General features: G+C 43.3%; 1 protein-coding gene across 1 annotated transcript in view; it reads left to right on the forward strand.

The window, feature by feature from the left end:
* Sppl3 (signal peptide peptidase like 3) overlaps positions 1 to 21,387 on the forward strand; it is a 106,903-nt gene that overhangs the window by 43,707 nt on the left and 41,809 nt on the right. Inside the window, exon 2 of the mRNA XM_052755105.1 lies at positions 16,138 to 16,215. Within this exon, the coding sequence (XP_052611065.1) occupies positions 16,138 to 16,215 (78 nt within the window). The remainder of the gene's footprint in view (positions 1 to 16,137; positions 16,216 to 21,387) is intronic.

Here is a 21,387-nt window from a genome sequence, read left to right on the forward strand (position 1 = left end):
GTAGGACTTGAGGAATGACTCACCGCTCTCATTTACCCAGGCCAGCTGTTTCTTGTGCTCTTAAAATAGAGGGGGCTTGTGGACATAGTTCCAGATTCTGTGATGCTAATATTGGGAGACCACACAAATTGTGCTGTTTCAGGCAAGGCATGTACAGATAATCTAGGGTGTTTTTACAGAACAGATATTTTAAGAGGGTAAAGAAGGAGAGAGACTTTTTTAGACAAGTAATTGAAACTAGGAAAGCATATTTCTGTGAGATGTTTAAATTAACTTTGCTGTGAAAGTGACAGTGCAGTGGGATCAGAGGTTTAGGTTGGCGCTTTCTTCAGCAGATCTCTGTCCTGTGTGTGTGTGTGTGTCTGTGTCTGTGTGTGTGTGCGCGCGCGCGCGCGCGTGTGCGCACACTGAAACAAGTTCTTGTGTGTCCCAGCCTGGCCTCAGTAGTGGCTTTGAACTTGTGATCTTTTTGTCTATGTCTCTTACACTGCTGGGATAATAGATGTCCTTACCTTGCCCAATTTATGTATTGCAAGCTATGGAACCCGGAGCTTTGTGAATGTTAAGCGCACACTTTACCAGCTGAGCTACAAACAACCCTAGCCATCTTTAGCAGATTTCCATTTATTTCTTTGTTTATTTCTTGTGTGTACGTATATGATGTGTGTAAGTGTGGACATGCTCCCACCACTTTACGGGTATGGAGGTCAGAGGACAACTTGTAGGAGTTGATTCTCTCCTTCCACCATGTGGGTCCAGGAGTTTACACTTAGATCATTTGGCTTGGCAGCAGGTACCATTATCTACTGAGCCATCTCAGTGGCTCTGGTATTGAATTTTTTTGTTTTTGTTTTTTTGAGACAGGGTTTCTCTGTGTAGCTTTGGAGCCTGTCCTGGATCTCGCTCTGTAGACCAGGCTGGCCTCGAACTCACAGAGATCCGCCTGGCTCTGCCTCCCGAGTGCTGGGATTAAAGGCGTCCACCAGGTAGTACTGAATTTTTTTTAAAAAAACAAACTTTTATTTTGTGTGTGTGTATGCCTGTGCACTACATGCATGTAGTGCCCTGGAGGCTGGAAGATGTTGGATGCCCTGTAACTGGACTTATAGATGGTTGTGAGCCACCATATGGGTGCTGGAAATCAAATCTGTGTCTTCTGCATGAACAACAAGTGCTCTTAACCACTGCACCATCTCTCCAGCCCCTGTACTGAATTTTTTTAACCCGAGTTTAGAATAGTATTTTACTTGACTGAGCTTCCTTCCTGCCTGCCTTTTTGATAATCAGTTTCATAAACATTTACAGTCATGCCCTCTTGATGGAATTTTCTTTTTCCATGATTTATTTTCCCACAGTAAAATGGATGGTAAGCCTAGTACAGTAAGATTCAAGAGAGGCCGTATTTATGTAACTTATAATGTGCTGTAATTGTTCTACTTAAGCTATTTTTAGTATCTTATTTGCCTCATTTATAAATTAAATTATTGTAGATATGCATATTGGAAAGAAACGTGTACGGTATAGATAGGCTCAGTTCTCCCTGCCATCCCAGCATCCACTTTCCTTCTCAGACATCATTCGAGCAGGATTTCGTTGGTTGTCACCTTTTCAGCCTGCCTTCTTTTACTTAGCATAGTGTAGTTAATATTCCATGTGGCATCTGTCATTTGTTTCTTTTTATTATGCATTACTTATTAAAAGGCTACAGAATGTTCATTCATTACTGTTTTGATAGACATTTAGGTTGTTTCCAGTTTGGGGCAGTTCTGAATAAAACTGTAATAAACATTTATGTATAGGATTATATGGGAATATGTTTTTTTAATGTTATGTGTGTAGGTGTGTGTACATGTGTGAGCATGACAAGTATGCATGAACATGTGTGGAGACCAGAGGACAACTTCAAGTGTCAGCTCTAAGAGCAGGCTGGCCACTTCTCCGCCTGTCACCACCTTCCTTCCCCCAGTGCTGGGATTACACGTTGTGCGCCAGACTTGACGAGTGTATTTGATTTTTTTCTCAAGTTTTTGTTGTTGTTTTTAATTACTTGTTTATGTGTGTGTCTCTTTGTGGACATGTACACCAGTGCGATTTCCCAGGGAGGCCAGAAGAGGATGTTGTGTCTCCTGGAGCTGTGTCGTAGGAAGTTGTCAGCCACCTGATGTGAGTGCTGGGAACTGAACTCTGGTCCCAGAAGAGTAACAAGTGCTCTTACCCCATTAGGCCATTTCTCCAGCCCACACCTATCGTTTTTACGTGAGTTCTAGGGATCAGAGTCAAGTCCTCATGCTTTCAAGGCGAGCACTTTACCGGCTGAGCTTTGATTTCTTTTGAGTCATAAGACAAGGCTTTATTGCTATGTGAAACCACCAAATTAACATGGTATATCGTGCTGCACTCCCACCACAGCGAGTGAAATCTCTAGAAGTCTACTTTTTTTTTTTTTTTTTTTTTTTTTTGGTTTTTCGAGACAGGGTTTCTCTGTGTAGCTTTACGCCTTTCCTGGAACTCACTTGGTAGCCCAGGCTGGCCTCGAACTCACAGAGATCCGCCTGGCTCTGCCTCCCGAGTGCTGGGATTAAAGGCGTGCGCCACCACCGCCCGGCAAGTTCTACTTCTTTATCAGTACTTGTTTGGGGCATGTTTCTCTTTTTGTTTTTTTAACTTGACCCATTCTAATAGACACAGAGTAATCTTCACATGTTTACGTTTTAATGTTCATTTTGTTGTCTAGATAGGAATGATGGGATGATTCAGCATCTCCATGTGCTCACCTGCCATTGCTTTCTCTTCTTTAAGAAGGGTTTATTTACAACTTCTGCTTAGCTTTTAAATTACGTTGTTGTTATGTCTATGTAAATGGAAGGCTTCACACACCATGCTTACTAGTCTTTGTCTGATGGGGACATTGCAGCATTTCCTCCCAGATTGACTTTTCATTTTCTTCTTTCTTGTGATGCTGAAGACTAAGGACTCTCACCCATGCTAGGCAAGAGCCTTACCACCAAGCTATATCCCCTGCCCTAGGAGGTGCACTTTGATCCATCATACAACTTAATGGTCCCAGATAAGGTTGGGAGATACCAGAGCTAAGAAGGAGGTTGTGGCTGGTTAGGGAGGGCATGCCTCTGGATGTGGAGCTAATGGAGCTAGACTGTTGGTAGAACTGGACTCTTAGTGGAGCTGGACTGTTGGCATCCAGATGCCAGTCCTCTCCCAGGTTTTCTGGCCTGGGGCATAGGACCTTACTCCCTCACCTGAGCATCAGCTCTGCAGTTCATAGGGAAAGTTCCTCCTCAGAGGGATGATGGAGACATGAAGTGAGCAAAATGTAAATGGCTTGTATAGTGTCTCGTACTTAGGAAGAACCCCAAATAGTATTTGCTATTAATGTTGGCCTGGTAGCAGTTTGATTTCTTAGTCTCATAGGTCTTTCACATAGGACTTTGGTTGCTTAGATACTCTTCAAAGAGCTTTTCCCCCTTTTAAAATATTTTCTTCATGTTTATTGTTATCTGGGAGGTTATATAACACTTGTTTGAATGTTATGGTATTCCTGACTTACAAGTTTGGAAACTTTATGGAACTCAAGCCTTTAAAGTACTGAATACAATTCTAACAGAGTTTGACTCAGTCACTTTTGCCCTGAAAACATTCTCAGGATTGGCAGACATCTCCACTGTAGTCTTGAATCCAGCAGTCTTAATAACTACCAAGCAAAAATAATCTTTTCTTAGAATGATTTTTAAATTTTGACATTCATTTTATGTATGTACCTTTTCTTGTCAAAATTAATTAGAAAATTCATAAGATTACCTAGAGCCTCTCACTCTTCTTTCAGTTTCCAGTTTTGTATTTGTGTTTTTACGTTTCAACTGTTGTAGACAGCAGTTGTTCATTCTGAGTCTTGTGTGCTTGGAGTTATGTGCATATGTAAGTGTTGGGGCGTGTGTTCATGCGTGTATGAGTGTGTAGGGCCACGTGCATGCAGAAACCTGGGAAGATGTTGTTTTGCTGCTGCTGTTCTCTGCTTGATTGTCTTGAGACAGTGTCTCTCACTCTGAGTGGAAGTTCTTACCTTTTTGACTGGGCCGGCCAGCCAGGAGGTCTCAGACCCTGTCTCTGCCCCCTGTGCTGGAGTGTGGTGTGCACGCCCATGCCTGGCTTGTTATGTGCGTGCTGGAGGTGAAAAGTCAGGTCTCGTGTTTGCAGAGCAAGCACTCTGACCACTGAGCTGTCTACCCAGCCCTGGATCTGAGTCTGTAGAGAAATAAAAGTGGCTTCATCCCAGCTAGCCACCTGTCATGGGTCCTTTGTTAGACCTCTGAAAGAATAGGTATTGATTATTTTTGTTGTTGCTAAGGATGTAGAACAGTTTTCTCTACATAGCTGATTACTCGCTCTTTGGAGTACACAGTGTTCTGGGCTCATCCTGAGCTATGAGTCTAGACTCTTAATGCTAGCTTTGTAACAATTGAATTAGTTTCCCTCATCTGTTTGTTTCTTTTTTTATGAGTTAGGGATACTAAACGTTACATATTTCATAGGATGATAATGAAATTAAAATGATATATAATGCTAGTTGCACATAATACTGAAATATTATTTGCTGCTGCTATTGTGATGATTTTGTATTGAGTGCTTGAGTCAGAGGTTTTCCTACCCTTAGGTTTTAGAAAATAACTCTCTTGGAGCAAGACTTCCCAAAGTGTATATTCTGGAATATAAAATCTATTAGATTCTCTAAGAAAAAAAGGAGGAAACAAGGGTAAGATTTGTGGGCAGTATACGTCAGAGAGTGCTCTACTTTAAAAGGCCAGTAGTTTGGCATTTACCAAATGTATCTGTCCATCACTGCTGTTAGTCACATAAATTAGTTAGAGACTGGAGATAGCTCAGTGGGTAGAAAGACTGCTGTTTAAGAACAAAGACCTGATGAAACCCCGCATAAAAGCCCTGGGAGCTCAGACACAGGAGAGCAGGGCTTGCCGGCCAGCTCATCTAGCAGAAAAACAGCAGTTGGCTCAGGGTCGGTGAGAGGCTATCTCAGAACAGGGGGAGAGGAATGGAGGAAGTCACCGCATCAAGCTGGGCCTCCTTTGGCATATGTGCGGGTGAGCCCCCCCACCCCCAAAAAAGAAGGAAATCAAATTAAGAAACATTTGTCTTATAGAATCTGTTTTGAGAAACATTGTTTAAGAATGCTTTGAGTAGGCCAGCAAGACAGCTCCATGTGTTAAAGTGCTTGCCTTGCCTGAGTTTGATCCCCAGCATCTGTGGAAAGGGAGAGTCACAAATTGTCCTGAGACTTTCACACATACGCAGCCCCTCCCAACAATACATGAGGAAATAAATGAAAACATTTGAAGAACTCTTTGACGGATAGTGCAGTTTGCTGAGTGTCTGCATCTTCTCACCTTTGGTTTTGCCTTACTGTCTCTGTTCCCTGGGGTCACTCAGTCTTTGGTGTGATCAGGGTACCTTAAACAGACGCTGCATTTCTCTCTATGGTGGCTTCTGTGTGGACGCTCAGGGTAGAAGTTGGGTTGCTTGAAGTTCAAGTAAGAAGTTAGTATAAACTTGTGGGGGCCAGAGCACTTGTAGTTTGAGTGCTACCCCTGTTAATGAGCGTGGACGTGATTGCCACATTTAACATCGAGTTAGAACATCCTTAGTCTCAAGTCAGCCCTCAACATTCCTGGCCTTGGGTTTATCTAAATGAGTCTATAATAAAAGGTCATAAGCTGGGAGGTACTGTACACCTGCAATCCCAACGCTCTAGAGGCAGGAGAATTGAGAGTTCAAGGTCATCCTCAGCTGCATAAGAAATTGGAGGCCAGCCTGTCTTAAAGAAGGAAAATAAAATCATCAGTTAAAACTTGATGGCTGAGCAGTGGTGGTGCACACCTTTAACCCCAGCACTCAGGAAGTGGAGCAGGCGGATCTCTGTGGGCTCGATGCCAGCCTGGCTACAGAGTGAGTTCCAAGACACCTAAAGCTGTTACACAGAAACACTGTCTCGAAAAACCAAAAACCAACCAACCAAACAAACAAACAAACAAACACACTGGAGCTTGGGGCAGTTAAGAGCCTGTACTGCTCTTGAGAAAACCTAGGTTGTTTCCCCGGCACCCACATCGTACAGCTCACCATTGCCCACGACTTTAGATCCAGAAGGAATACCTCTGGCTTTCAAGGACACCAGCACAAATCATGTACTCAGACACAAACACACACATGTGCATAAGTTAAAATTAATGTTTTAAGCTTTTAGAACTCATGTATGTAGGTGTATGTGCATTTTTATGGTGTGTGCATTTTCAAGTCATGTATATGACAATTGGTGCAGCTGGAGGTGTCATAGTAAGCAAATTGGCTAGCCTAGAAAGATAAAAAAAAAACAAAACCTGATGTTTTCTCCTTATCTGTAGTTCATGGATTTTATACAGCCATGTGAAATGTGCACATATGTCAAATGGAAATTTGTAAAACTGTCTGGGAGAAAGGGTGCCTAATGGAAAGGAAGAGTGGTAGCGAATGGGGGAATGTGCTCAGCATACAGCGTGCACTGCGTGCCCCTTCAGAGCTGGCCTCAGTCACCCACCCTGCTTTTCTCTGAGAGCATTCCTCCAGGGGCACGAGGGAAGCTTGTGTGTACTGGTCTGTGGAGACGGACCACCTGAACTTTCTTGGCCATGTCTGCTGTAGGCAGTGTAGGACAGTCTTCAGTATTCTCCAGTCACAGTCTCAAGGCACATGCTTTTCAGCTGTGACCTGAGGAAGCAGAGTCTTCGTAGGAAAGAGTCGAAGTTGTAATGAGGACCTCCATGTGTGGTCTTTGGCTCTGCGGATTCCTTCCTACCTACCTCAGGCTACCAAGGAAGTGCTTGTGTAAACCAGCTCTAGCTCATCTCTCTTGTCTTGGAGACTACGTTTTTGTTTTTGTTTTTTTCATCTGAACTTGCTCAGTCATTGGTATGATTGATGGAAGTAATCTTTTTTTGCCATGTTACTCTTGGTAAATGCAGCTATTAACATATAGTTAGTGAACTTTGTGTATGTTCTTTCTGTTAAATATTTGATAGTCCTGCTTGATAATAATAAAATTATATAAAATATAAAAATGATAGTAAAAATAATAAATTGCTTGATCTTATGAAAGAATGATATTTTGGTACTTGGCAACACCCTCTTACCATGGTCTGACTCTAGGATGCTGAGGACTGCTGCTAGTTTGCACACACACAGTTCCTGTGTGCAGAGTAGCCAGGTGGGTTTAAGGCTCACACACACACTACCTTTGTGGAAAGAAAATCCACCCATCTCTCCAGTTGAGTGCGCCATTCACTAGAACATGATTCTGCTTAACAGATTGAACCCACTGTAAAAATGAATCCATGGAGGGGAAGGGGTAGATAGGTTGTCCTTACCGGCTGTCTTAGCCAGGTGTCCTTGTTGAGAAAACAAGAGGACATAGCAGTGTCTGCAGACTTTCTGTAAATGTTCAAATAGTAAATATTTGGAGCTTTGTGAGCCCTATGGTGTCTGTCACAAACACTCAATGGTTGCAGTGCTGAAGTGGCAGCCTGGACAGCACATAAAGGACTGGACCTGTCTTTGTCTGTTGGAATGCAACAATTGCCTGTGGTCTGCTGAGTTCCTGAACTGTGGTGACCCATCCAGTAGCTTTTTACTTCTCCCTAAACTTCATTCTGCTGCTCTGTGTCCTGTGTCCTCACAAGACTGCAGCCCTCCTCAGGGCTCTTACTCATTTTTTGTACTTTGCACATAAATGATGGATTTGTTGAATGTTTATTGGATAAGATACTGGCTCTGTCAAGCTTAGAATACAGTCACACATTGTGTAATGGTTCTGAGAAGTGTGTCACTGGAAGTTTTGTCATTGTGCAGACATCACAGGTTGTACTTAGACTAACTTGAGCTGTCTGTGATTCTTGACAAAAATGTCTATGTGGCATAGTCCATATTGGGATTTTCACTTAAAAAAAAAGAGAAATGTGGAAAGTAATTATTATGGGCATTATAATGTTAGATACATGTTTGAGTCAAAATGATTGGCTAGCCAGGCCACCACACCTTTAATCCCAGCACTTGGGAGGCAGAAGCTGATGGATCTCTGAGTTTGAGGACAGCCTGGTCTACAAAGTAAGTTCCAGGACAGCTAGGGCTACACGGAGAAACCCTGTCTCATAAAACAACACAACAACATGTTGCACGAATCCTAAATGGTCTTATAAAAAAAACCGAGAGCCAGAGATCAGGGTGAGAGCTGACAGATTGGAGAAGCAGAGTAAGCTACAGCTACCATCTCTTACCTCACTAACTCCTCAGCCTGACAGAGCCTCTGCAAGAGAGCAAAGTCCTGTCTCCTCCTGCCCTTTCTCTGCCCAGCCATATCACTTTCTGTCTCAACCTTCCTAGTGCTGGGATTAAAGGTGTGTGATCCCAAGTGATGGAATTAAGGGTGTGAGCCACCACTGCCTGGCTGTTTCTCTTTTAGACTGGATTAATCTCATCTAACCCAGTGTGGCCTTGAATTCACAGAAATCCAGAGGATCTCTGCCTCTGCCTCCTGAGTGCTAGGATTAAAGGTGTGTGCCACCACTGCCCGACCTCTGTGACTAACTTTGTGACTGGCTCTGTCCTCTGATCTTCAGGCAAGCTTTATTTCTTAGATTACAAATATATCACTACAACAAAATGCTTATGCTAAAAGATGGCTCACCAGATAAAGGTGTTTACTGTCTTGCCCAGCAATTTTTTTTTAATCATTAAAATTTATTTAGACTTGATGTGTCTTGTTTTGCTCACTTGTATGTCTGTGCTTTGTGAGTGCACCTTGTGCCTTTGGAGGGCAGAAGGTACTGGATCCCCTGGAACTAGAATTACAGATGCTGCTATGTGGGTGCTGGGAATCAGACCTGGGGCCTCTGGTAAATTTTGTCTCCGGGACATACATAGTAGAAGGAGAAAAACCAACTCCTGCATGTTGTCCTCTGACCTTCATACCAGACTGTGGCACATGCACTCCCACACATATATATATATATACACACAAAAAAAAAATGAATAAATCTACTAAAAAATGTGTCAATGGCCTATATTGTTTGGAGTAACTTAACCACCAGAAAAGCCCCATTGTGGACCCTAAACAACTCACTGTGGTCATGTGAACCCAGTGGCACCTCACTGTACTACTAATCACAGTGTTGTTCAGCGGGCATGCAACTTTTGTTTTTAAGGCCAGTTTCACCCTAGAATGAATGTTCTTGATGAAGCAGTAAAGATTCCTTATTTAAGTCTCAATCCTTACACACATATTTTAACAAGAAAGTGGGAAGTTCCCACAAGCATCTGTGTCATTCATTGCTCCTCTTGAGCAGAGTACCTGTGCAGTTGTGTGACACGCTAGCTGGGGGAGGATGCCATTTGTATTTGTAAGAACATGGGGGCAGACTAGAGTTCGTCAGGCTTACATGTTGTTAGTTCTTCAAAGCAAAATAAGCCTTGCAAATGGTGCAATTTGAGCTTTCAAATAGAAATTAGAAATTTGGAGGATTTTTATCCACTGGCACAAACTTGAGGAATGGCATTAGCAGATGGGAATTTTCAAATATTGTGTAAGGAAAACTTTGAGAAGAACTGTACAAATTAGTGCACCAGCAGCTTGCATATTGCTTACATCATGTTACAAAACTTTCCGTGAATAAAAAGATCACCCAGAGTACAAAATAGGCCATCCAGTTTAGATGTAATGTATTCTTGTCATTGTGGTTACTCTGTAGACGGGGTTTCAAATCTCACTAAGAAAATTACTCCAGTTAAGTGTGGTGGCTCATGCCTGCAATCCCAGAGGCTGAGGCAGGAGGCTCGTGATTTCAAGGCTATCCTAAAGTGGATAGTGAGACCCTGTCTTAAAAAAATGTAAAAGGGCTGGGCGGTGGTGGCGCACGCCTTTAATCCCAGCACTCGGGAGGCAGAGCCAGGCAGATCTCTGTGAGTTTGAGGCCAGCCTGGGCTACCAAGTGAGTTCCAGGATGGGCACCAAAACTACACAGAGAAACCCTGTCTCGAAAAACCAAAAAAAAAAAAAAAAAAAAAAAAAATGTAAAACAACAAATTACTCCATGAACATCAGAGCAAACTACCCCCCCCCATTATTTGAAAAGGCTGTTTAAACACCCCCTCTTCTGAAGCTGCATGTAGCATGAATCTTAGAAGGTCTTATTAATAAAAACAAACCTGAAGCCAGTTATTGGGGTGAATGCTGGAAGATCAGAGAAACAGAACAAGCCACAGCTTCCTCTCCTCACCAATTCCTCAGCTGATCCTATTTCCTCAGACTGGAAGCTTCTATGTCCTCATCCAAATGGCTCTCAGCTGAACTGTGCTGCTCAAAAGCATAAAAGCTTAACCAGCTCTAGTTCCTGGTCCTCACGCCTTCCATACCTTTCTGCTTTCTGCCATCACTTCCTGGGATTAAAGGCTCACTTCCTGAGATTAAAGACGTTAGTCACCATGCCTGGCTATTTTCCAATGTGGCTTTAAACTCACAGAGATTCAGATGGATCTCTGCTTCCCAAGTGATAGGATTAAAGGTGTGTGTGCCACCATTTTCTGGCCTCTATATCTAGTGGCTGTTCTGTTCTCTGACCCCAGATAAGTTTATTAGGGTGCACAATATTTTGGGGAACATAATACCACCACAGCTGCATGCCTGAGTTTTGGCTGGGTTTTCCCCACAGAGTTCAAGCCTGGCATCGTGTGGCTATAGGGATGTGGAGAAGCACACAGAGAATCCAGCTGTGCCTTACATGTAAAAGAAGGCCCTTTTCAGTTTTGTGTTGTTCAGAAAATACTATTTTTCCCTTTAAGGTGTTATTTATTTTCACAGACAGTAATTTCATTTTAAGTAAATTAATGAGTATTTTAAACTTCTCAATTTCTTGCGTTTTTGTTTTGTTTTGTTTTGAGATGGTATCAGGTAGTCTAGGCTGGTCCTGAATTTCTGCCTCCACCTCCCAAGTGCTCTAATTACAGGTTTATATAATCAAGTTACTCAATTTTTAATATAGTAAATACCATAAACTACAGCTTGCCCCCAAAAGGCTTAACTTAGGAGTCCCCAGGTTTAGGAATGTAAATGGTCACACAGCCAAGAAGTGTCTGACTTGCTGGTCTGAGGCAGCATGTATGTCTTCAGAGTTGGAATAGGATGGCTGGCTTTGTTGATGGACAAGAATGCTTTCATTGTACTGCTGCAAGACTGATGCGTGGGACACATTATTCAATAGTGCTCTCTGTGTCTTGGCTTGGCAGGACTTTTTAGTGTTACTTACACTCGCTGGTAAAGCAGCTCGAAATAGATTCTAACTGCCCGAGTTCCTAAAGTCCAGCATGATTCCGATGTTCTTAGGACACACACAGCAACATCTTGGATATTAGAGGACTTCTTGGCTTTGTGTATTAAAGTAAAGGCCTGGTGGGATATGGTTAGAGAATTCATGCTTTTTATACTGACCCTCAAATGTTTCAGCTCAGCACCTGACATGCATCAAGAAATCACTGGCCAAGTTTTCCCATCTTGTACAGTAGGCTGACCTGATTTTAGCATGTTTCAAATGTATGTATTTAGTTTCTTGTTGTATTTCATAAGAATTTGTTTATTTCAGAAAACAGCATAGTTCTGTCTTTAATGTGCATTCAGAGTCTTTGGGAACAGACCCACTAAAGGGCCCGAGGTACAACACATTTCCAGGAATGCTCTGACAGAGGTGGAGATGGAGGAGGGCAGGAAGAGGCTGTGGAGTAAGGTTGCTGGGCAGAATGTCCTAGAATCCCCCAACACCCACCCATTTTCTTGACACAGCTACCTACCTTTCCCCCCTTCTTTTGGCCGGCCTGCCTGAGTCATTATTACCTTTTAAATAATAACATTGTGCTTCAAAAAAAGCAAGAATACAAAAGCTACGTCATCACTACAAACCACCATCAGAAAGCAAGCCCTGAGGAGAGCTCTTTGTTCTATCTCTAGTCAGCAGAGAGAACAAACAATTTGAAATTACTTTTCAAAATACCTTCTACAAAAATCATACAGGCAGCTGCCTAACCCCATTTTTAACCAAATTTTAAATTGTAACTGAAATGAAGTGCAAATGGAAATCATACTAGCATAGCGGTTTTCAAACCTGGTGACCTTGGTAGAACATGAGGAAACAGGAATTTTAATCCGTTCCTGTGCAAGTGCAGAATGGCGTTCTGTCTGTAGAGGCAGTGTGGTAAGCCTGTCACATCGCGAAGACAGGTCAGTGCCTGCTCGACTCTTAGAACTTTGCACATGTCCATCGTCTCACAATGCAACCTGAGTACAACGTTCAAGAGTCTTTAATACAAAATAGTTTAGCTCTAGCAGAATTTTTATAATTTTATTTATTTTTATGTGTATGAGTGTTTTGGCTACTGGTATGTATGTGCACCACATGTGTGCCTGGTGCCTACAGAGGTCAGAAGATGTCAGATCCCCTGGACCTGCTGCCACTCTTTGGGTACTAGGAACCCCACCCAGATCCTCTGAAAGCGAATCAAATACTCTAAAGTGCTGAGCCATCGATTCATCAGCTGGAGTAGAATTGGAAACAATTCTAGTTTGTGTCCTTACGGGATGGGGCTGGGGAGAACAAGCGGGAGTGGAGAGGTGAATTGGCACTGAAGAGCACGGACCACCGTTCTTTGAAGGGTCCTGAGTTTAAGTCCCACCGTCAGTTTACCAGCTGAGCTGTCTTGCCAACCCTCATACTTTTAATTATAATCGAAGACTTTGCCTTGGGTTTTGCCAGAGTCGGGGAGTGTGGCTCCGTTAGTACAGTGCTTGTCTGGCATGTTCAGTATCCTGGGTTCAGTCCCCAAGAAGAAAGGAGAGAGAACTCGCAATAATAAAATTAGACGTTTTCTTTTTTAAATTGTATTATGTGAGTCTGTGGATGTGGGCAGTCAGAGGACAACGTGTAGGAGTAGGGTCTCTCCTTCCACCTCGGGGCCCTGAGGGATTGAACTCATGGTGTCAGGCTTGGCTGCAGACACCTTTACTTACCAAAGTCATCATCCTCTCAGCCACGACTCTAAAGCAAAACAAGAAATATTGTATTACTGAAATTTTCCAACATATGCAAAAACTGGAAGACTGTACTCTGTACTGGTTATTCTAACTTAAGTATTCCCCTGGGTTTGTTGTTGTTATTGTTTTGGTTCTGGTCTATCTTACCTTTTTTTCTTTCTTGGAGCATTTGATATTTTAAAAATGGATATTTTGCTTATCAAAGGGTAGACTTAGGTCTGTTAACTTCTCATTTAATCTGGGAGCCCCATTGATGACAGACTTTCTCTCAAAAACAAACAACTACCTTTGAGACAACTTTCTAACCCAAGCTGGTATTGAACTCTCTAGGTAACTAATTTGACCTTAAACTTTCTAGGTAACTAATTTGACCTTAAACTTCTGGTCTTCCTGCCTACTTCCCAAGTGCTGCGATCACAGGCATTAGTCACTACATCTGGTTTAAATAAGGCGTTTCCAAAAGCAAGACAACAAAATTGTTTTTGATTGGTTAAAGTAGAAAGTCCCAGTTAGACATTAGCTGGCAGCTTCTGATTGGTTAATATGCAATCAGGTTTTGATTACTTAAGGTTGGAGTCATATAAGCCTTGTGAACTTCCACTAAATTTTGTTTGTTTTAAATACACCCATAAGTACTTGAAATATCTGTAATAGCTACTGCTCAGAAACTGGCTGCAGGGCTGGCCAGATGGCTCAGCAGGTAAAGGCATTGGCTGCTCATAAGCAATAACCAGAGTTGATCCCCAGAACCCACATAATGGAGGGAAAAAAATTGAATCCTGAGGGTCTCACATACCTGTGTATGCACATACACACAAAAGTAAATAAATAAATGTAATGATAATTTCTAAAGGTAGACTGACTGTGAACCCCAGTGTCTTTAAAAATAAGAGTGGGGTATGGCATTGGGAGCATCTCCTGTAGGTCAGACTTCACTTTGTAGCCAAGGATGGTCTTGGACTCCTGGTCCTCAAACTTCCACATCTGAAGTGACTGCTGGGATTGCAGGTGTGCACCAGCACACCCTCCTAAAGATCCGAGGACACAGAACCGTTCCCTCCTCAGTAGGAAGTACAGTCAGCACACAGAAAGGCGGAGTGTCTCCCATCTCTATAAAACTGCACTTTTTTTTTTTACGTAATAGGCACACACCACAGCACATTAGAGGTCAGAGGACAGCTCTCAGGAGTCGATGCCCTTCTCTTTCCTTTTGGGATCAGGAACTCAGTGAACGCAAATCCTCACCGCACCAGCGTGCTCACTGAGCCATCTCCAGCTGCCCTTCTGTTTTTCTTTCTGCAGAGAGAGAGAGAGAGAGAGAGAGAGAGAGAGAGAGAGAGAGAGAGAGAGAGAGAGAGAGAGTCCTACCTCTATTTTTCTTCACTTAAATTTCTTACCAGTTCCTATTTGATACTCATCACTCCCTTAGAGCACTCTTTGCTGAGGTCACCACTCCACATGACACAGACAGCATTGAGTAACTGCTCCACCCAGTGACGGCCCTGTAGAGTGCTGCTGTTGCCCCAGTTCGCAGATGGAAAGACAATCTGTAAAGAGGTTTCAAGCTCAGTGCAGTCTCACGCTGCTGCTTCTCTAAGCCTCCCCTGTCCTTGGTTCCTTCTCTTTCTCCATTTTGATTTCCTTTCCAGGGGTGCCTCCTAGCTGATGTTCCGATTTGGAAGGTTCTCAGGCCACTACCATCTCTGGCCTCTTCCCACTCACCCACACCTGTGATTTCACTTCCGAGGAAGCAGTAAGCCCCCAGCATGGAGCAGCCGGAGGCTCTGCACCTTACACCTCGCTGTCGGTGTGCTCAGAGCTCCACTCTAACTCTCCTCCTGTGGTCCGCATGTTACCACACTTGCAGTGTCTGTTCTTTTTCCTCTGCAGCACTGCCCACAGTTACATTCACTTGGGGGGGGGGTGTCCTCATTCCTTTTCATTCCTTTAGAAAAGGCATGGAGGCAAGGACCAAGGGTAAGAGTCCAAAGGACCATTTATTTTCATAACCCCAAGTGGCTCGCTCTCAAAATACTCTGGCACATAAACATCATTAAATATTGTCAGAATTAGTGGGCTGGGGATGTCGTTGAGTGATAGAGCACTTGTTTCAAATGCTCACAATGTACTGAGTTCAGTCCCCAACACAACAGAATCTTTACCTGGTGGCGCACACCTTTAGTCCCAGCACTTGAGAGGCAGAGGCAGGAGGATCTCTGTGAGTTTGAGGCCAGCCTGGTCTACATAGTGAGTTCCAGGATTAATAATAATAATAATAATAATAATAATAATAATAATAATAATAACAATAATAATAATATAGATACTTGTTTTGTTCAGGACTGGGTAGTGTGAATGGTGAGTTCCTGGAGATGCTGGAAAACAAGATTTTGAGTAGTTGAGCATGGGAGCTAAGGCACTGGCGGTGGGACTGGTGGAGGTGGTGGGGGGTGTGGAATTGCAGGGCTGTCGGACATCCAGGTTGTAAGAGAAGCAGCCATCAGGAAGATGTCAGTTTCTTTAGACAATCAGGAATAAAGTAAAAAATAGCAACTAGTTTTAGACCCTCCATATCACACCCAGATGGCAATAACCAGTAGACATTAGAAAACGAGACAAGGAATCGAGGAGAGATGTGTTCTTTACCTCATCATTAATTCAAACCAGTAAAGGACTATTGGTTATTCTCTGTAAATTCATGAAAATTTCAGCATTGAGATGTTTTTTCATCGGAATAGTTTAAGTTGGTAGTGGATGTTACAAATGGATTATATATGTAATCATGCGGAGGGGGAGTTGTTACACCATTATCTTTAACATCCTAGGAATGTTAGCTAACAGCACTATGAAGCTGTCAGTGTGTCCCATGTGGTAAGCGAGCATGTCTCATTTTAATGATGTCATTTTGCTAATGCTAACTTACATCTCACTTAAAGACAGGGACTGTGAGCTCCTCAGCACCTGCTGCATGGCAGTTAATGTTTGTCCTCTTACCTCTCTAGGGCCTATTCCCTGGTGGATTCCAGTCAAGTGTCGACATTCCTGATATCCATTCTTCTTATAGTCTATGGTAGTTTCAGGTAAGACATTCTCAGGGGTTACATTTGGTTGCAGGTGGGGAAACATTGCTCTGTGGAGAGAAATGGGTTTTGTGAGGACTTGAGTTCCGGTGGGTAATTCTAATATCCGTTCTTCAGTTGACTGATGTTAAACAGTCATGTTGAACATGTTAAACCTGTCTTGTTTTCGCTTATGACTTTAGCATATTAATGCAAATATGTAAAAACTAATTGCTTAAAATTAGGTCTGCAGATGGTAGTTCATTGAAGAGCAGAGCTTGTTGGGAAGTCTGAGGAGAGCTGACAGGGACTCTGGTGTCACAGGGATCAAAAATGTAGACAGAAAGACAACTCGAAATACAAAAAAAAAAATACATGCTACAAAACGAATGATAAATAGTAACTGCTCTGTTTGATTTTTTTCTCCAAATCAAAGTGTAGTCGAAGGCTTTTAATAGACAGAAAAGGATCAAGTCAACCCAAATGCAGCTGTGCTCAAGGAGCCAGTGAAGTTCTCCTTGTCCTGAAGGGCTGTTCCATGACTAGCATCTCTACAGAAATGAATTTTCCCTTACTCCGAAAGCCTTGACATAGGTTAATCCCTACAAATTGCTAACAATAGACTTTTAGTTTTACCTTCAGAAACCATTTCATGTAACTCACCCTGTTACCAGAGTTGAGTGTGGTACCATTACCAAGTCTTCTCCCTGTTGCCTTTGGGAGTGCTGAGACTGGATCCTGAGGACTCCATACCCATTCTAGCCTTCAGCTGTATGACTAGGAGGAAATGCTAAAGAAGCCAGACAGCGGCCCCTTCTCAGGAGCCGCAGTTGAAGGACTGTAGTGGTGTGTAACTGAGACCGCTGTGTGGCTGAGACAGTCAGAGTGAAGCCTGTGGACAGGGGGAGGGCTCAGCAGCCAGGAGTGCTCCCTGCTGGACACTCACACGATCCTTTGCTCTCTAGCACCCGTTTAAGATCCAGCTACAGGGGGTCCAACACCCCCTTCTGGCCTCTGAGGGCACCAGCACACGTATGGCGTACACTCCAAAAGACACAACCCACACACACACGCATAAAATCTAAAAGTGAAAGTAAAGGCTGCTTGGGAAATTTGAAGTTAAGAACTTGAAACAGCATGAACGGTAAATCTGTCAGCAAAAGGATTTTGAACTGTCTACCACATCTGGATGGTGAGAAGTGCTTTGTGAAATCACAGACTTGCGGTCCTATACCACAGCTATTGTAGAAGACAGATGTGTCACTAACACATACACAAAGCTGTCTCCAGAAAGCCTAGGTTCTTTTGCTGGGTCCTTAGCTTTTTTGTTTGGTGTTGGTGGTGGTATTGTTTTGTCAACACAGGCTAGAATCCTCAGGGAAAGAGTGAGCCTCTGTTAGAAGACTCCTCTATCAGATTGGTCTGTAGGCAAATGGGGGTGCACATATTCCTGATTAATGATTGATGTGGGAGGGTCCAGCCTTCCAGGCCAGTGCCACCCCCAGACAGGTGGTCCAGGCGGTCCTGGGTTGTATAAGAAAACAGCTGGAAAAGCCATGGAGAGCAAGCCAGTGAGCAGTGTTCCTCTGTGGTTCTGCTTCAGCTCCTGCCTCAGAGTTCCTGCCCAGTCACCCTCAGTGATGGGCTGTGATCAGGGTGTGTCGGCCAAATAAACCCTTTCCTTCCCTGAATCACTTTTGGGTGTGGTGTTTTTCCAACAAAGTAAAATGGGACACAGTTTTTATTTGCATGTGTATTTACTTCGAGACAGAGTCTCTCTATATAGCCCTGGCTGTCCTGGAACTCACTTTCTAGACCAGGCTGGCCTCAGCTCACAGAGAGATCTGCCTGCCTTGGCCTCCTTGAGTCCTGGGATTAAAGACATGTGTAAACACGCCCAGTTTAGGACACAATTTTTTGTTTGGTTGTTTTTTTTTTAGACAGGGTTTTTCTGTGTAGCCCTGGCTGTCCTGGAAGTCACTCTGCAGACCAGGCTGGCCTTGAACTCACAGAAATCCACCTACTTCTGCCCCGAGTGCTGGGATTAAAGATATGCGCCACCACCACCCAGCTAGGACACAATTTTTTTTTTAATTTATTTATTATGTACACAGAAGAGGGCACCAGATCTCATTACAGATGGTTGTGAGCCACCATGTGGGTGCTGGGAATTGAACTCAGGACCTCTGGAAGAACAGTCAGGCTCTTAACCTCTGAGCCATCTCTCCAGCCCCTAGGACACAATTCTTAACCCCTTTTAAGAAGCCAGAGCAATTTAGAACCTTACCAAAGTGATCAATATTATCAATATATTGTATTTCTGCCCCTAATATTTTATCTTTTTTTTTTTGTCACTGATACCATGTATCAACATTTTTAAGAGACTTTACAATTTAAAACAAAAAGAGCCATTTTAGCCGGGCGGGGGTGGCGCACTCGGGAGGCAGAGCCAGGCGGATCTCTGTGAGTTCGAGGCCAGCCTGGGCTACCAAGTGAGTTCCAGGAGAGGAGCAAAGCTACACGGAGAAACCCTATCTCGAAAAACCAAAAAAAAAAAAAAAAAAAAAAGAGCCATCTTTATAGTTACAGCTCACATCACTTTCATTAGTAGAAATGACCTTTTCTTTCATACATGTGGTGATATATTGTGTACCCCAATAAACTTGCCTGAGGATCAGAGGACAGAGCCAGCCACTAGATTAGACACAGAGGTCAGGCAGTGGTGGCACACACCTTTAATCCCAGCCCTTGAGATCTCATGTCTTCGCTTGGGAAGCACACACACTTTTAATCCCAGGAAATAACATGGCAGGACAGAGAAAAGTATAGAAGGCATGAGGAAAGAGGAACTCACTCTCTTTAGGCTGAGGATTTCGTAGAGGTAAGAACTAGTGGCTGCTGTTCTGCTTTTCTGATATCTGGCAAGTTTATTGGAGTGCACAATATATCACCGCGCGCGCATGTGCGCGCGCGCGCACACACACAAACACACACGCACACACGCACACAGTTGTATACATTTAGAAAGTTAGGGTCCTTTGTATACTGATTGTTTCCACACAATACCCCAAGTGTTTTCTGTAATCATATATTAGTATTTAGTAATTTAATATTTCTTCCGGCTGCTTGGGCTCTGGTTTTGTTGGACGTGTGAGTTGTTAACTTTTTTTATAAAATTTTTTCCGCCGGGCGGTGGTGGTGCACGCCTTTAATCCCAGCACTCGGGAGGCAGAGCCAGGCGGATCTCTGTGAGTTCGAGGCCAGCCTGGACTACCAAGTGAGTTCCAGGAAAGGCGCAAAGCTACACAGAGAAACCCTGTCTCGAAAAACCAAAAAAAAAAAAAAAAATTTTTTTCCCCTTTGGTTGAAGTCTGTTATTAAGATGAACATTTAGAGCCAGTAAAATGGCTCAGCAAGTACAGGCACTTGTGACACCAGCCTGGAAATCCAAGGCAGATCCCTGGAACCCCGTGTGAAAGGAAGGAGAGTGCCAACTATGCAGAGTTGACCTCTGACCTCCACGTGCACCATAGCACACATGCCCACATCCACATCATGCCTGCATACTCCCTCTCTCTCTGAAATAAATTTGTTTTAAAGACAAACATTTAAAAGTTGAATTACTTAATCAGAGAGTATGAACTGTCTCTTCCTACTACATGCTGCTGTATTATTTCCAGATAACTGCACCAGTCTAGGAGTGGGCCGATCTTGACATTGTGTTAGTAACATAGAATTGTATAGGTTTCAAGGGTCTCTTTGATGAACCTCCTGGTTTACAGAGAGAGGACTGGAGCACTGCTTGTGTACCTGGGAGATCATAAGAGGGAATCGGAACTCCTAAAAGTGGAGTTACAGATAGATGTGAGCCGCCACATGGGTGCTGGGAATTGAACTTGGGTTCTGTGCAAGAGCAACAAGTGCTTTTAACATCTGAGGTATCTCTCCAGCCCATTTTGTTTCTTTGTGAGACAGGATCTCACTGTGCTGTGTGCCCTGACTGGCTTGGAATTTGCTATATAGACCAGACTGCCCTCGAACTTACAGAGCCCCAACTTCCCGATCCATAGTAACGCTAACCTCTATCTGGGTGTGCCTGCTCTGGACACCCAGCCATGGTGTCTTAGGAGGTGGCATCTACGTCATACCCTGTTTCCTCTGTATTTCTGAGCAGCCTCTCTGGCTGTCTGGGCTGCTGCTATGCTGGCTGTTGTAAGTAACGATGCTGTGGATGCTCGTGTACAAGTGTTGATGCGAGCGCATGTTCTCGTTCCTCTGCAGGAGCAGGAATGCTAGATGCTATGTTCATTCTGTGATCTCACATTCTAAGAATTGCTCCTGTTTTCCAGGACACCGTGCCACTTCGTTCTCCCCAGCGTTGTATGAATTTCCTCACAGTCTCACCACCTGTTCTCTTTTGAATGCTTTCTTTACTTTTGCTAGCATGTATTCATTACGTATCATAGACTTCCACTATGTGATTTCCATTCCTGTGTATCAGTATTCTCCCCTTAGTCACATACTACAAGCTCATTACTCTCTTACCCCCCTCCTTCTGGCTCCATTCTTCTTCCCCAATACTCCTTTTCTGCTTCCATGGTTTTTTTTTTGGTTTTTCTTTTTTTTTTTTTGGTTTTTCGAGACAGGGTTTCTCTGTGTAGCTTTGCGCCTTTTCCTGGAACTCACTTGGTAGCCCAGGCTGGCCTCGAACTCACAGAGATCCGCCTGGCTCTGCCTCCTGAGGGCTGGGATTAAAGGCGTGCGCCACCACCGCCCGGCTGCTTCCATGTTTTTATTTATGTTATTATTGTTCAGTCTACACTTGGCATGTAAAAGCAAATGTAATTTTTGTTTTTCTCAGTCAGGATAATTATGCTTAATATGATGAATTCCACTTTTACCTATTTTTCTGCACATATAATTTCATTTCCTTTATGGCTAAATAAAGTGTGTGTGTACACACGTGTACACCACATTTTGAAAATCCATTGGTCCATTAAGGAACATCTAAGAAAGTGCCTGTTGCTACACATTGGTGTAGAGGCGTCTCTGTTGTGTTCTGACTTAGATTCCATTGAGTCTATAACTAGAAGTGGAGCAGCAGGATCATACTACAGTTATATTTATTTTTTAAGACCCTGGGTCCTGATTTCCATGGTATTTGGACTGATTTACATTCCTACCATCTGGGTG

This window comes from Peromyscus californicus, unplaced genomic scaffold, assembly GCF_007827085.1.
Source record: "Peromyscus californicus insignis strain IS unplaced genomic scaffold, ASM782708v3 Scaffold_2__1_contigs__length_46816999, whole genome shotgun sequence".
In the NCBI taxonomy this organism is placed as follows: Eukaryota; Metazoa; Chordata; class Mammalia; order Rodentia; family Cricetidae; genus Peromyscus; species Peromyscus californicus.